This window comes from Myxine glutinosa, chromosome 4 (genome assembly GCF_964187855.1).
Source record: "Myxine glutinosa chromosome 4, kmMyxGlut1.1, whole genome shotgun sequence".
In the NCBI taxonomy this organism is placed as follows: domain Eukaryota; kingdom Metazoa; phylum Chordata; class Myxini; order Myxiniformes; family Myxinidae; genus Myxine; species Myxine glutinosa.
This window is the reverse complement of record NC_136264.1, coordinates 52,406,263-52,420,115: the sequence shown is the minus strand read 5'-3', so window position 1 is coordinate 52,420,115 and position 13,853 is coordinate 52,406,263. Positions and strand designations below refer to the sequence as shown.

The 13,853-nt window shown below is 43.2% G+C and overlaps 1 protein-coding gene across 6 annotated transcripts in view; it reads right to left on the bottom strand.

The window, feature by feature from the left end:
• AGXT (alanine--glyoxylate aminotransferase) overlaps nucleotides 1–13,853 on the bottom strand; it is a 177,502-nt gene that overhangs the window by 68,523 nt on the left and 95,126 nt on the right. For all 6 annotated transcript variants that reach the window (XR_013623057.1, XM_078775702.1, XM_068112324.2 and 3 more), the window contains 3 exons: nucleotides 12,449–12,549; nucleotides 3,776–3,846; nucleotides 1,663–1,747 (listed from right to left, as the gene is read on the bottom strand). Coding sequence is in view for 5 of the 6 variants with exons in the window: in XM_078775702.1 (XP_078631828.1) it covers nucleotides 1,663–1,747; nucleotides 3,776–3,846; nucleotides 12,449–12,549 (257 nt within the window). In the remaining variant the exon portion in view is untranslated. The remainder of the gene's footprint in view (nucleotides 1–1,662; nucleotides 1,748–3,775; nucleotides 3,847–12,448; nucleotides 12,550–13,853) is intronic.

Sequence of the window (13,853 nt, the reverse complement as noted above, 5' to 3'; positions counted from 1 at the left end):
ACTCAGAGTTAGAGCATGGGGTAATGAACATGGACCAAGTCCATGAAAAGCTGCAGGAGTTTGATCAGTCACCAGGGAAGAGACTTTCTTATTCAAAGCATTGGCTAAAGATAAAACTTCTAGAGAAATACGAAGACACCTTGTATTTCACAACACAGGAAAGAAGGGCAGATGTACTCTGTCTCAAAGATGGCACCGACAATATTCTGCGAGTGCATCATGCTAATCTTGACCATGGAGATGAGAAGACTCAGATCATAAAGACGGCACTCAAGTTCATATCCAATGATATTGCCTTGATTGATTTAGGTCCAAAGTCATACCCCACCACACACAGTATGACTGACATCGATAGTCAGCTGACACTTGTTCCTGCAAGGCTGGTACTGCGATTTTCAAGTACATTTACCATGGACGAGATACTACATTGGGTGAAATTCGGTACAACATGTTCTCAAGGAAGGCAGCGGCAGGAGTGATCAAACCAGAGACTCTACCTCCAACAGAGGGTGCAGCTGCACAACATTCACTCCGTGCCTACCTGCAGACCCGGGACTGGATCCTTCTACAGAGCATGTCTCTGAACCCCAGTGACTATGGATGGACAATAGGTGTGCATGGGTATGAGCCAGTTCCAACACTGGACCCCACGGCTCCTGAGGAGCTATTGCAGTTCACGAGCTGTAATTGTCATGGAGATTGCAGCAACCGGCGATGCAGCTGCAAGAAGAATGGGGTCACGTGCATCTCGGCCTGTGGAGTCTGTAATGGCATTACATGCAGAAACTGCAGTCATGATGTTGTTGAGTCTGAAGAAGACATAGACAATGACTGTTGAAACTTCTGACATTGTGAATGAGAAATAACTCTTGAGTATTATATATGTATGTGAAATAAAAGCTACTTTGTGTGTAAATGTAAAAGTGAAAATATAAATGTTAACAATCAACTCAGAATCATGAAAAACCCTTATTTGACCCCTCATAAGTTACTTAAGGGCCGATTAAAAAAAATAAAAATTCTCGAAAATAATTTTTCGGTACCCGAATTCAACAGCTTTTTTTCTGGGTTTCCCACGGGAGTTGAACTTCAACATTTTAACACATGTTATTACACACCTTTACAAACATATTGGTGAAGAAATTTTTTGGTAACAATTTAGTTAACAGATTTGTGAAATATCTCATAAAATGCCCTTACTATTGAACACAAAGTTTGTTTCCTTAAAAAAAAATATACATATATATATATATATATATATATATATATTATGTATATATATATATAGAAAATTTTAAGGCTCTTCTGACCAGACAATTGCATAGGCTCCAACTATTAGGCATGAGTTTAGTCGAGCTTCAGCCCCCACTCCCTTGCTAGTGGAGGCAAGAAGGGATTGGCCTTGTCCCAGAATTGCAAAGTAACAATCCACATCGTGGAGACAAGATTTGAGTGGAATTTGAAAAATAATGAATTGTAGAAGATATCACAAAATAAATATTAAGAATGGCATATCATGCAACATATAATGCATTGCTGTATCATGGACATCAGGATTATCCTAATCTCAATATTGTATCACAAGATAAATTTATGGTAGAAACGGCCACATTTGAATTGAGTCCTTACGAAGACGTTTTGGTGATTTGCATCCATTTTTACCATGCTCGGTCACTGAAGGCGATGGGCGACGGCCCAGGAGGGCAGCTTAACACTTTCTGCGAACCCGTGTACAGCGCATCAATTTCTGCAGGAAAATGATCCACAGGAAAGGAAGACATTTCAACGATAATGTGTCATGACCATGGAATTCATTGGTGAAGGAAAGTTTTTCTCTCATTTATATATATGAAGCTTTTGTTGGTGCTGTATTGAGAGAATGCAAATTGGACTGGATTCAAAATTTTGAACTCAGCTCACTGTTTGCATCACTATTCTAGCTGTGACACTGATGCAATGTCACACATAATCACAAGAATTTGTAATTTGTCCTTTAACTCTGAGATCATCTCTCAGCAACTCATTCCATGTTTTCCTTAGACGGCCTCTAGCTCTCCTTCCATTCACATTCATATGTATACACCTCTTTATACAGCTGTCCTCCCCCATCCTTTCCATATGTTCGAACCACCTCAACCTACACCTACGCATAACCTCACTAATGATCTCTATTCCGAAACTACTTCTTAATTCCACATTTAATTTCTATCCTTCAGTGTCACATTACACATCCATCTCATCATTCTCATTTCATTTCGTTCACACCTCCATTCCTCCTCCTTTTTGATCGCCCTGGTTTCACTGCCATGCAACATCGCACTACGAACGCAATGTGCATAAAGTTTTGCCTTTAGCTGGAGAGAGATCCCCGTTGATGTCAATAGGGTTAACAACTCCATAAACTTCCTCCAACCACTTCTAGTTCTTGCAAACACTGCTGCCTCTGCACAACCACTTGAAGCAATCATATCACCAAGATAACAAAATGTATCTACACATTTCAGGGACATGTTTCCATAAACTAATCTTTCCACTCTGACTGGTACTACTTGTTTACCTGCGTAGACAGCACATTTGAAGTAAAGGAGGGTTTACCGTGGGAGTTGTTGTATGCAGATGATCTGGTGTTGATTGCGGAAAGTATGGATGGACTGAAGGAAAAGATGAACAAGTGGAAGGAATGTATGGAGACAAAAGGTCTGAAGGTGAATATCGGAAAGACGAAGGTGATGGCAAGTGGTAAAGCATGTGGTGAGGTGGAAAGAACTGGGAAGTGGCCGTGTGCTGTGTGTAGGAAGGGTGTCGGAGTGAACTCCATTCAATGTACAATGTGCGCTGAGTGGGTTCATCAAAAATGTAGTGGTCTGAGAGGGTCATTAACCAGTGTGGCAGCTACATTCAAATGTAAGGTGTGCACAGAGGGAGCTGCAGATGGAGGAAATGTTGAGTTGGATCTTGGAGACGGCGTGAAGCTGGAAGGTGTGAAAACATTTTGCTACCTCGGAGACATGCTGAATGGAGAAGGTGGATCAGACTCGGCAATGGTTGCAAGAGTGAGATGTGCATGGAAGAAGTTTCGGGAACTGAGTGGCGTGCTGACGAGGAGGGGAGTGTCGTTGAAGCTGAAGGGAAAGGTGTATGCTGCATGTGTGAGAAGTGTTATGATTTATGGGAGCGAGACATGGGTAATGAACGTAGAGCAGCAACGAAGGTTGGAAAGGGTGGAAATGCGAATGGTTCGACGGATGTGCGGAGTATCGTTGAGAGAGAGGAAGACAAATGATGAATTGCGAAAGATGATGGGAATAGAGCCTGTGATTGATGCTGTGAAGAGGAACAGGTTGAGATGGTTTGGTCATGTGTTGAGGAAGGATGAAAGTGACTGGTTGAGAAGAGTGATGGAAATGAATGTAGAAGGAAGTAGAGGACGGGGAAGACTGAGAAAGACTTGGCTAAAGATGGTGGAAGTAGAAATGCGGGCAAGGGGGTTAACAAGGAGAGATGCAGAAAATAGGGCAAAATGGAGAAGATTGTCATGGGGACCGCAAGGCTAACCCCCGCTCTAGTAGGGAAAATGGCCTTTAAAATACATGTTGTTAAAATGCATGTTGTAACCACCCCCAATCTAACCCTGATGAATTAATTAATTAATTAATTGATTAATTGTTTCATTTAAAAGCCTGAACAATAACAATCTTGTTGTTGCGTTTTTGGAAAATGTTAATGAATCATCAGCACCAACAATGGAAAAATAGTGGTGTTTTCTGAAATGAACCTTGTGCATCCATGTAAAGTGGAACCCCTCCCAGCGCAGCCACGGAGTCCACCAGGAGCAGGCAGCCATGTCTGCACACCAGGGCAATATCAGGTAAGAATAATTCAGTATTTCTCCAGCTGGATATCCTGCTTGGATAGCCAAATAACTTTCCTTTTTTGAGACTGGACAGTTTGTTCATTGACATTCATTTTTCCATTCACATTTATATTGCTTTTCACGCATTTGCAAAGTTTACAACATTCCATTTACATTTGGAGACTTGTGAATCACTGTGTCTGATCATTAACAGGATTGTTGCTGCACATTATTATGACATGAAAAAACCTCCATTGTGCAGTTAATGCAACCTACTAAATACTGTTACATTCATGGGGGAGAGTGGGGTGTTGGGCTATTAGAGGTTTTTCCAAAACGTTTTTTCCAAGATGGCGCCTGTACCACGTGACCTATGACGTCATAGTTATAAATAAAAAATTATACAGGCGGAGGGACTCCTATGGTAAAATTTCGTGTCAATCGGACGAACGGTTGTCGACAAAATGAATTTTAAAATGCAGACGCGCATGCACGTACGCCGCACATACGCACCCGATTGCCTAACCGTGCTTTCAGCTTCGCGAGCGCAGGGTAATTATAGTCGGGTTAATTGCTGATGTGGATTAGACCTTGCTCGGCATGCCATCCCATCAGGAACTGTTGTTTGAGCCAGGCCAAGATCGGTGCCAGTGTTTTGAGACAGAGGGAGGAAGTCCCCACTGCATACCCTTTCGGGAATGGGATGGGTGGTCGGCTCAATGTCACCTGACACTGACACTGATGTAGGCCTGATGTTTTGGCCCTAATTGCCAAATGCAGTGAATGCTAAATGCAAAACCATGCTAGAATCAATCCCACTGCCAATCACTCTTTCCATGTACCATTGTGTCAACATCATACAAAAAGACCACCTGCTCTTGTAGCTGACCAACCATTAGCTTGTCATGTACACCTCAGGTTGAGATGTACCTCAACGAGCCATCGGCTTGTTTGGCATCACAACTGCCTCTCTGTTCTTCAAGGTTTGGAACATGTTTGCTCCAGACTCTTCTGGTTCACTACAACATAATTCATCTGAAGTTTCCCCTTGTTACGGATACCTTGTTACAACTTTTATCCCCTTTGAGTTTTTCTGTGTTACAATTGGCTGTGAGAAGCTTGTGACGTTTCGCAGCCAATCACAGACTCGGAAAGGCAAGACGTGGCTGCTTCCACAGAAAACCTGAGGAAATTCACTGAAGTTGCTTTAACTGCTTAATGGTAATTATAGTGGGGCAACTTAGCATAACAATTGCGCATTTTGTGAGGAAAGCACCAAATTTGGCACACTAGTAGACTATCATATGAAAAGATCTGGATATTGGGCCATCTCAGATTCAGAGATTTGATTTTTGCAAGATTTCGATTCGATTGGGATCGAAGAGAACACCTTCTTCGTCTTCTGTACAGTGAAGTTGCCAGCCCTGAATTCTCTGGCTACATCTGGGTGCTTCATTGGGAGTGCAACCATGTCCCTCAGGTGAACAGGGACCCACCTGGCATAGTGTGTGTGGTCTAAGGCATGGAACCATGGGACCAGTTCCGTCAGGGCATCAAGGTACATCGTGAATGAAGCCTGCCGCAGAGAACGCACGTAGACCAGTACCAACATCTCTAGTTCCAGCACAGTTGCCCAGTACTGAAAGTTGGGAATGTCTTCTCCTCTCTGGTGACACCAGTCTTCGAACTCAGGCAGGTCTTCTGCATCATCAGCATATGTCATACAGTGGCGTTCATACGCACGGTGTTGCAGGATGTGCAGTGCCGCTGCAGTGATTTGATGAGCTCTTCTTGTGCGGGTGACGTGGGCATCTCGCAGGAAGGAGTCGGCCGTCCCTGGCGTTGCAATCTCAGCTTGAAAATCTGCAAAATCTGCAAATCTTGCAAAAATCAAATCTCTGAATCTGAGATGGCCCAATATCCAGATCTTTTCATAATATGATAGTCTACTAGTGTGCCAAATTTGGTGCTTTCCTCGCAAAATGCACAATTGTTATGCTATATTTAGCTTAGCTGTCGGACTATAAATATATTCATGCGAGGTGAAAAAAATTGGTAAATGTTCGTTAATAATTCTCAATATTTTTTCTCAATCTTTGTTTCATTTTCTCTTCCAATTAATTATGATTAAACTAGTGGGTCGTTGGACCATTGGACCAAATTCTCATTGGTCTTAACGGCCTTGAAGCATACCTGCCTACCGTACTGCTTGAGCATTAGCTTTGCCTTTCACCAAACAGCCGTGCTTGGGGCAGGGCAGGTGGAAGTGAAGATATGTTTGTTATTATTATTGCCAAATTTAACTAAGATCATTATTGTTGTTAATATTATAAGGATTAATTAATATATGCTTTGCTACAATGTTATCATTACCCTCGCCAGAGGAGAGGGTATTGCATTTGAGTCCGTTTGTCTGTCTGTTTGTCTGTTTGTTTGTCCACCCAGAATAAATATGATTTTCTCTGCAACCGTTGGTCCGATTGACAGGAAATTTTCACCATAGGTGCAACTCCACCTGTACAATTGTTTAATGATAATTATGACGTCATAGGTCACGTGTTATGGGCGCCATCTTGTGTTACAGATTCGTCACTTCCGTTGTGGTGGCTTTCATCCACTTGAGTCATTTCTGGTTCCATGTATTATTATTATTGTTGTTCGAGGGAAATAGCAATTATTATTGTCAAAAGGTAAAAGTAATGTTTTAAAATGAAACAGGAACTGGACGTCGATGAAGAGGAAGAGGAGGAGAAAAAAGGGCGGAGCGAGTGAAGTCGGACAAGAAGCTAGAAGGAGCCGAGCTATTTGCGGTCTGGAGCGAACGTTGGCGAACAACAGTCACTAGCGAACTTTCGGGTTTCCCTGGGAAGGGATTCCTTCGACAGAGTGGTTAGCTCTGTGACAGATTTTGCTATCGATTCAGGAGAGAATCATCACCGTGCTGTTGCACCACGAGACCGGGCCGTCGGCCATTTTGACTCACGCAGGACTTGTGCTTCGCTCGCGGTTTCGTTTATTTTCGAACATTTTCACCGCTTTCAGACGTATCTGATGTGTGTGTGTGCACCGTGGCTTTAGAAGATTACTTTGCGGTTCGCCGACTGTGAGCCGTGAGAGTCCATACCCGAGGGTGAGATTTCCCAGTCGCCTTGAGTGCGCCTTGGTGCAGCTTGGCCGCGGGACCCTTTGTGCCGCTTTGGCTGCATGCACCTTTGGGCAGATTTGGCCGTGTGACTGTGACTTTCATCTGAACGAGATTCTGGTCTCGATTCGACCTTGTTCTGGCAATCGCTGGAGCGGATCGGCTTTGGCTTGGAGCTGGGATCGACTTTGGGAAAGAGACATTGGGAATGTTCTTGTTTCACTCACTTGGAGCACAGTGAGTTATATATTGCAAAACCGATGGTACCATCATAGGAGATATATTGATTGTACTCTTGATTACTATTATTGTTGTACTGTTATTCTTGTGTGGTTTTTAATACAATATTTGTTTGTTAGTAACAATTGGTGTTGTTTCGCCATTGATTTTTGACACAGAATAACACATTTTTCTGCCGTGACTCCTCTCGGGGCTCGGAGGAACACTGTGACCAGGGCGTCGGGGAGGAGCACGTAACAGAAATTGGGGGCTCGTCCATTTGACTCGGGGGCTTGAAATTGGGTCTTCGTCTGGGATTAAATTCCCTAATAACATTTGTCCGGGATAGAATTCCCTAAAATTCCCAAAATTTGGAATTTTTTCCTGACATTCCCAAATTTTTCAAGAAAAAAAAAAGGAAATTTTTTTGTGTGAAGGTTAACAGGTGTTAACTAATAGTCACCATGGTGTTTGACGCAGAACAGTTTGCGGCGTCCCCTAATGAGGCACAGTTCCAAGCATTAAAAAAAGTCGGAACTCTTGATATTGGCCAGACATTTTAACTTGGAGGTCCGAGTTAATATGAAGAAAGCAGAGATGCAGACATTGGTGATAGAATTTCTGGTGGGACAGGGCACATGGACAGAGGTAGCCTTGGATTGGTTACCCGAGGAAAAAGAAAATGTGGAGTTCCGCAAAATGGAGATGCAACTGCAGAGCCAGGAAAGGTTAAAAGAGTTGGAATGGAAAGCAGAGGAAAGAAGAGTAGCACAGGAAAGAGAACTCGGGGAGAGAAGAGCAGAGGAAAGGAGAACTGAAAGGGAACTCGAAGAAAGAAGAGAAAAGGAAAAAGCAGAGGAAAGAAGAGCCTAAAGGGAGTTAAAGGAACGTGACATGGAGTGTCAGAGGGAAATTAAACTCAAGGAACTGGAATTAATGAGAGAACGGAGAGAGGTAGCATCCATGCCGGCTGGTTCGACAACTAGTCAGAACACCTGGGATGTTGGTAAACATGTGAGGCTGGTTCCACCCTTCAATGAAAAAGAGGTAGCCAAGTTTTTTTTACACTTTGAGAAAGTGGCTCAAATGCTAAAATGGCCTGTGGGGTCCTGGACTATGTTAGTGCAAAGTGTTTTGGTGGGTAAACCTCAAGATATATTTTCGGCTTTACCGATTGACAAATGTACAGATTATGAGGAAGTGAAGAAAGCCATTCTCAAAGCCTATGAATTGGTCCCTGAAGCTTACCGGCAAAAATTCCGGAATGCATTTCCGGAAGCGGGAGAGTGAGACCCATGTGGAGTTTGCCAGATGAAGGGAACCATGTTTGATCGGTGGTGTGATTCGAAGGGGATTGGGAAACACTTCGAACTGTTGCGACATTTGATCTTGGTGGAGGAATTCAAACAGTGTGTCCATGAGGACATTAAAATACATCTGGAGGAAAAGAATGTACCAGAGTTGTATGAGGCAGCAACCGTGGCAGATGACTATGCCTTGACACATAGGATGGGGTTCCACAAACCTAACTTCCCGCCTAGAGTTCGCCAGGGGAGTTATGGTCCATCCGGTGCGGAGAACGAATATTCATGGGGGCGGCCTAGAGATGACTATGAGGACAACTCTGATACCGCGACTTTTAGGGATCAGAAGACTACAGTTCCAAGACAGACTTATCTTCCGGGGGGCTCGAGGCAGACCACGAGTTTTTCCTCCAGGCCTACTTGCGCTTTTTGCAAGAAACCTGGACATTTGATGTCCCAATGCTATGCCCTGGAAAGGAAAAATCAGGAGCGGAGTCAGACTAGTACAACTCCGAATGCATTGGCAAATGTGAGAAATCGTCCTTGGAGGACAGAGTCTTGTGAAGGTTCCCATGCCAAAGTTCCGGCATCTCAGAACGACCTTGTTCAAGAGGGTTACAAACCTTTTATTTCAGAGGGGTTTGTGTCACTGGATGGAGACTTGACTAACCAGAGATCGGTTAGGGTATTGAGGGACACAGGAGCACATCAATCTTTGATGCTTGAAGGCATTTTGCCATTGTCAGAGAAGACGGAAACTGGTGTTAGTGTTCGTTTACAGGGGGTTGGTGGCTATGTTAAAGCTCCACTTCATGTCATCCGTTTGCAGTCTGATTTGGTGTCAGGACCGGTCACCGTAGGGTTACAAGCCACTCTTCCTGTGGAGGGAATCTTTTGTTATCGGGAATGATTTGGCCGGTGGTCAAGTTTCTTGTAACCCGATGTTTGTTGAAAAGCCTAGTATGGAAAATAACGCCACGCAGTTAGAGCAGGGGATTCTGGGTATCTTTCCATCCGGTACCGCGACTCGTGCTATGGGTAGGAAGCGCTCTGAAGAGAAGAGGAAGGTAATGATGTCACGCTTGGCACAGACGCGTCTTGTCAAGTACCCTGAAACTAAGTGTCAGCACACACGAGTCACGAATGGAGGCAATGTTGGCAAGCTCTTTGTAGGTGGGCTGAATTTCAAAACAAGGGAAGATGTTCTGGACTCTGTCTTTGGCAAATATGGACCGCTCTTGGAAGTGCTGCTGATAAAAGACAGGGAGACGCAAAAGTCAAGAGGGTTTGGCTTTGTCACGTTTGAAAACACAAAGGATGCCAAAGATGCAGAAAAGGATTTGAATGGCAAGGATTTGGATGGTCGGACCTTAATAGTCGAAGGCAGGCCATGGGCGTCGAGGGGGCTACAGAGGAGGAAAACGTGGAGGTAGTTTCAGGGGTGGCTATGGCTCCCGGGGTGGGAGTGGTAGTTTTGGTGGTGGCAACAGTCGATATTACTATGGAGGCTCCCAGAGTTACGGCAGCTCCCGAAGTGGTGATTATCAGGGTAGTGGCCGAGAAGGAGACTGCTATTCACGTGACTACAGCGACAAGCGCTCCAACCGTGATTATTATGAAAGTTAGGAAGAGTTTCAAGCACTGAATGCTGTGGAGCAGCCGAGCCAAGATTCCTACACGGACTAACCGTGAACGCCACGTTCCTAAAGGTGTCCATGCAGTGAATACTTCCAGGCCTCACCACCCAACCACCATGAAACCTGGCTCTCAGCTCGGCCTCCCTAAAAAGTGCTATAGATTTGCTTTGTTTTGGATTTTTGATCACAACCCCTTAACCTTCATTCAAAAAAAAAAAAAAAGTTTTGCCTGCAAGGAAAGTTTTCCCTATGTTCAAACTTTCTTTCTTGATGGGGGGGGAGTGTTACGGATTTGTCACTTCCGTTGTGGTGGCTTTCATCCACTTGAGACATTTCTGGTTCCATGTAATATTATTATTGTTGTTTGAGGGAAATAGCAATTATTATTGTCAAAAGGTAAAAGGAATGTTTTAAAATGAAACACGAACCGGATATCGATGAAGAGGAAGAGGAGGAGGAAAAAGGGCGGAGCGAGTGAAGTCGGACAAGAAGCTAGAAGGAGCCGAGCTATTTGCGGTCTGGAGTGAACGTTGGCGAACAACAGTCACTTGCGAACTTTCGGGTTTCCCTGGGAAGGGATTCCTTCGACAGAGTGGTTAGCTCTGTGACAGATTAACCTGCGTGTCAGCTTTTGCTATCGATTCAGGAGAGAATCATCGCCGTGCTGTTGCGCCACGAGACCGGGCCGTCGGCCATTTTGACTCGCGCAGGACTTGTGCTTAGCTTGCGGTTTCGTTTCTTTTCGAACATTTTCACCGCTTTCAGATGTATCTGATGTGTGTGTGTGCACCGTGACTTTTGAAGATTACTTTGCAGTTCGCCGACTCAGAGCTGTGAGAGTCCATACCCGAGGGTGAGATTTCCCAGTCGCCTTGAGTGTGCCTTGGTGCAGCTTGACCGCGGGACCCTTTGCACCGCTTTGCCCACGTGCACCTTTGGGCAGCTTTGGCCGCGTGACTGTGACTTTCATCTGAACGAGATTCTGGTCTTGATTCGATCTTGTTCTGGCGATCGCTGGAGCGGATCGGCTTGGCTTGGAGCTGGGATCGACTTTGGGAAAGAGACATTGGGAATGTTCTTGTTTCACTCACTTGGAGCACAGTGAGTTATATATTGCGAAACTGATGGTACCATCATAGGAGTTATATTGATTGTACTCTTGATTACTATTATTGTTGTACTGTTATTCTTGTGTGTTTTTTAATACAATATTTGTTTGTTGGTAACAATTGGTGTTGTTTCGCCATTGATTTTTGACACAGAATAACACATTTTTCTGCCGTGACTCCTCTCGGGGCTCGGAGGTACACCGTGACCAGGGCGTCGGGGAGGAGCACGTAACACTTGGAAAAACCGAAAAACTTTGCACCTTTATATCTCTGAAAGCACTGCATGGAAAAAAAAATGAGACATGGCTCATTGTAAAGAACTCTCTATGGGGAATAAAATATGTTAATGATGATGTCATAGGTTTCCTCCATTATGACATCATAATTCGACAAGTACAAAACTTCTTCCGATCAAGATGATATGACGTCATCGGTCACGTGGTTCGGCCGCCATATTTGTTTTTAACACAAACGCCTTAAAAACCACTGAAAACATCCTGGTGTGGGTCTGCAATCTCTGATTGCTCTTTCTTGTTTCTTTTGTATAGAATGGCATGTCATGGAAGGACCTATTAATCTGCTCAATACACCTTGACATGGTGTGTGTTTAGAAACATGCAAATTCTTCGAGATTACTTGTCGTTAATTAGCCTAATCAACTCAGGAGGTCACGTCAATCAATTCAGTGTATCACATTCCACATCAGAAAGCTCAAGTAGAACTTCCCAAAAACCATGCCTCACACACACACACACACACACACACACACACACACACACACACACACACACACACACCTCATCCATTTATAGCAGATGAAAGGCTGAAAATCATCATAATAAGAATGCAGTCAGGTAGATGACGATGATAATGATGTCATTCCTCATTATTATATTTCTGCCAGCTGTGATGTAAAATCATCCAGGAAGGCCTTTGGGAATAACAAATTTATTTCCAAACTTATTGCTTCAAAATGTTTCAGGGGCAGCATGTTTGAACACTTATTGCAAGCTAACAAAATATTAATTTGGCAAAAGGTGAATTTTTATGGGATAATATTTGTGACAATCGCATTGCACCTCAGTGTTAAATATTCCCGACTCTTTCTTCCTATCCTCTATTCTTTATGACTTTCTTATCTGAAGTCATCAATAATGGCACAGCAGTTATACAGACAGACTCACCTGTGACAGAGCTCTCCAATTCCATCCAATGACTGTAAAACCCCAGTGGAAGATTCTCCATGTGTAATAAAAAACAATACGGGTTGATTTTCCAGCAGGCCCTGAAAAGAAGCATTTCAAACCAAAGACACAACAGGCCTTGTGTTAACTTTCACAATGCTCCTGAAGTAGGGGGACCTGTGAATAATTGGTTAGGATTTGTTACACCTGAGCTAATTTACAATTGCTATTATCAGAGAGAGGAGTGGACACTTATCCAACCAAGATATTCTAGTTTTGTGTTTTTCATAAATTTTCTGGAATTTGGAGAATTTGTTTTTCACTTGGAAGTTGTGGGTTACAATGTGTAAATAAAGGTGGAAAAAGTAAGATTTAATGCATTTTCATTCCAGGCTATAAGGTAACAAAAGCTCAAAATTTTGAAAGGGGTGCAGATTTATCTGTGCAGGTGTAGGTGTATCTATACATACATATCTATATTCTATATATCTATCTTCTATGTTCTATGTTCTATATTCTATCTTCTATCTTTTATCTTCTATCTTCTATCTTCTATTTTATCTATATTATCTATTCTACATTATTTATCTTCTATATATATATAAAAGAAAGTTTTTGTTTGTTTGTTTGTTTGTTTGTCTGCAGGCACTAATCTCCTGAACGGTGAAAGATAGGAGGAAACCTCTGAAACAAAAAATGTCGGGACAGGCGCCGGGAAGGTTATAGGCTAGGTGGCGAGGCCAGTCGAGGCTGCTTCGGCCGGGCTGGGCCCATTTCGTAATTAAAAGCTGAGCTGAATTCTAGTAGTCAATCTTCTACGGCCGCGAGTAAAAGCTGAATTATAGTAGTCAATCTTCTACGGCCACGAGTAAAAGCTGAATTATAGTAGTAAATGCATTCAAAAAGCACCCGGGCAACGCCGATGCTTTCGGCTCGTATATATATATATATATTTATTACTTTGCAAAAAAAAACAAAAAAATTTGCAAGTATGTTGATCACTCGTGTGTGTGTGTGTGTGTGTGTGTGTGTGTGTGTGTGTGTGTGTGTGTGTGTGTGTGTGTGTGTGTGTGTGTGTGTGTGTGTGTGTGTTTGTCTGTCCGCTCACTTATACTTGCCTACAGGTCACAATTTTAAACCTATATTCACGAAACTTTACCAAATGGTGGAGTTCGTGGTCCGACAAAATCCTATATATATTTTGGGGTCAAAAGGTCAAAAGGTCAACATAGGCCAAAGGTCAACCACTCTTTTCAAATTTCTAAAATCCTCAATTTTCATCCGATTGACTTGAAATTTGAATAGGATTTACATATCGGCGAACTGACTTCAACCACCAACTATTTTTGAGATTAGCTTCGGCCAAAAGGTCAACATAGGTCAAAGGTCAACCACTCTTTTCAAA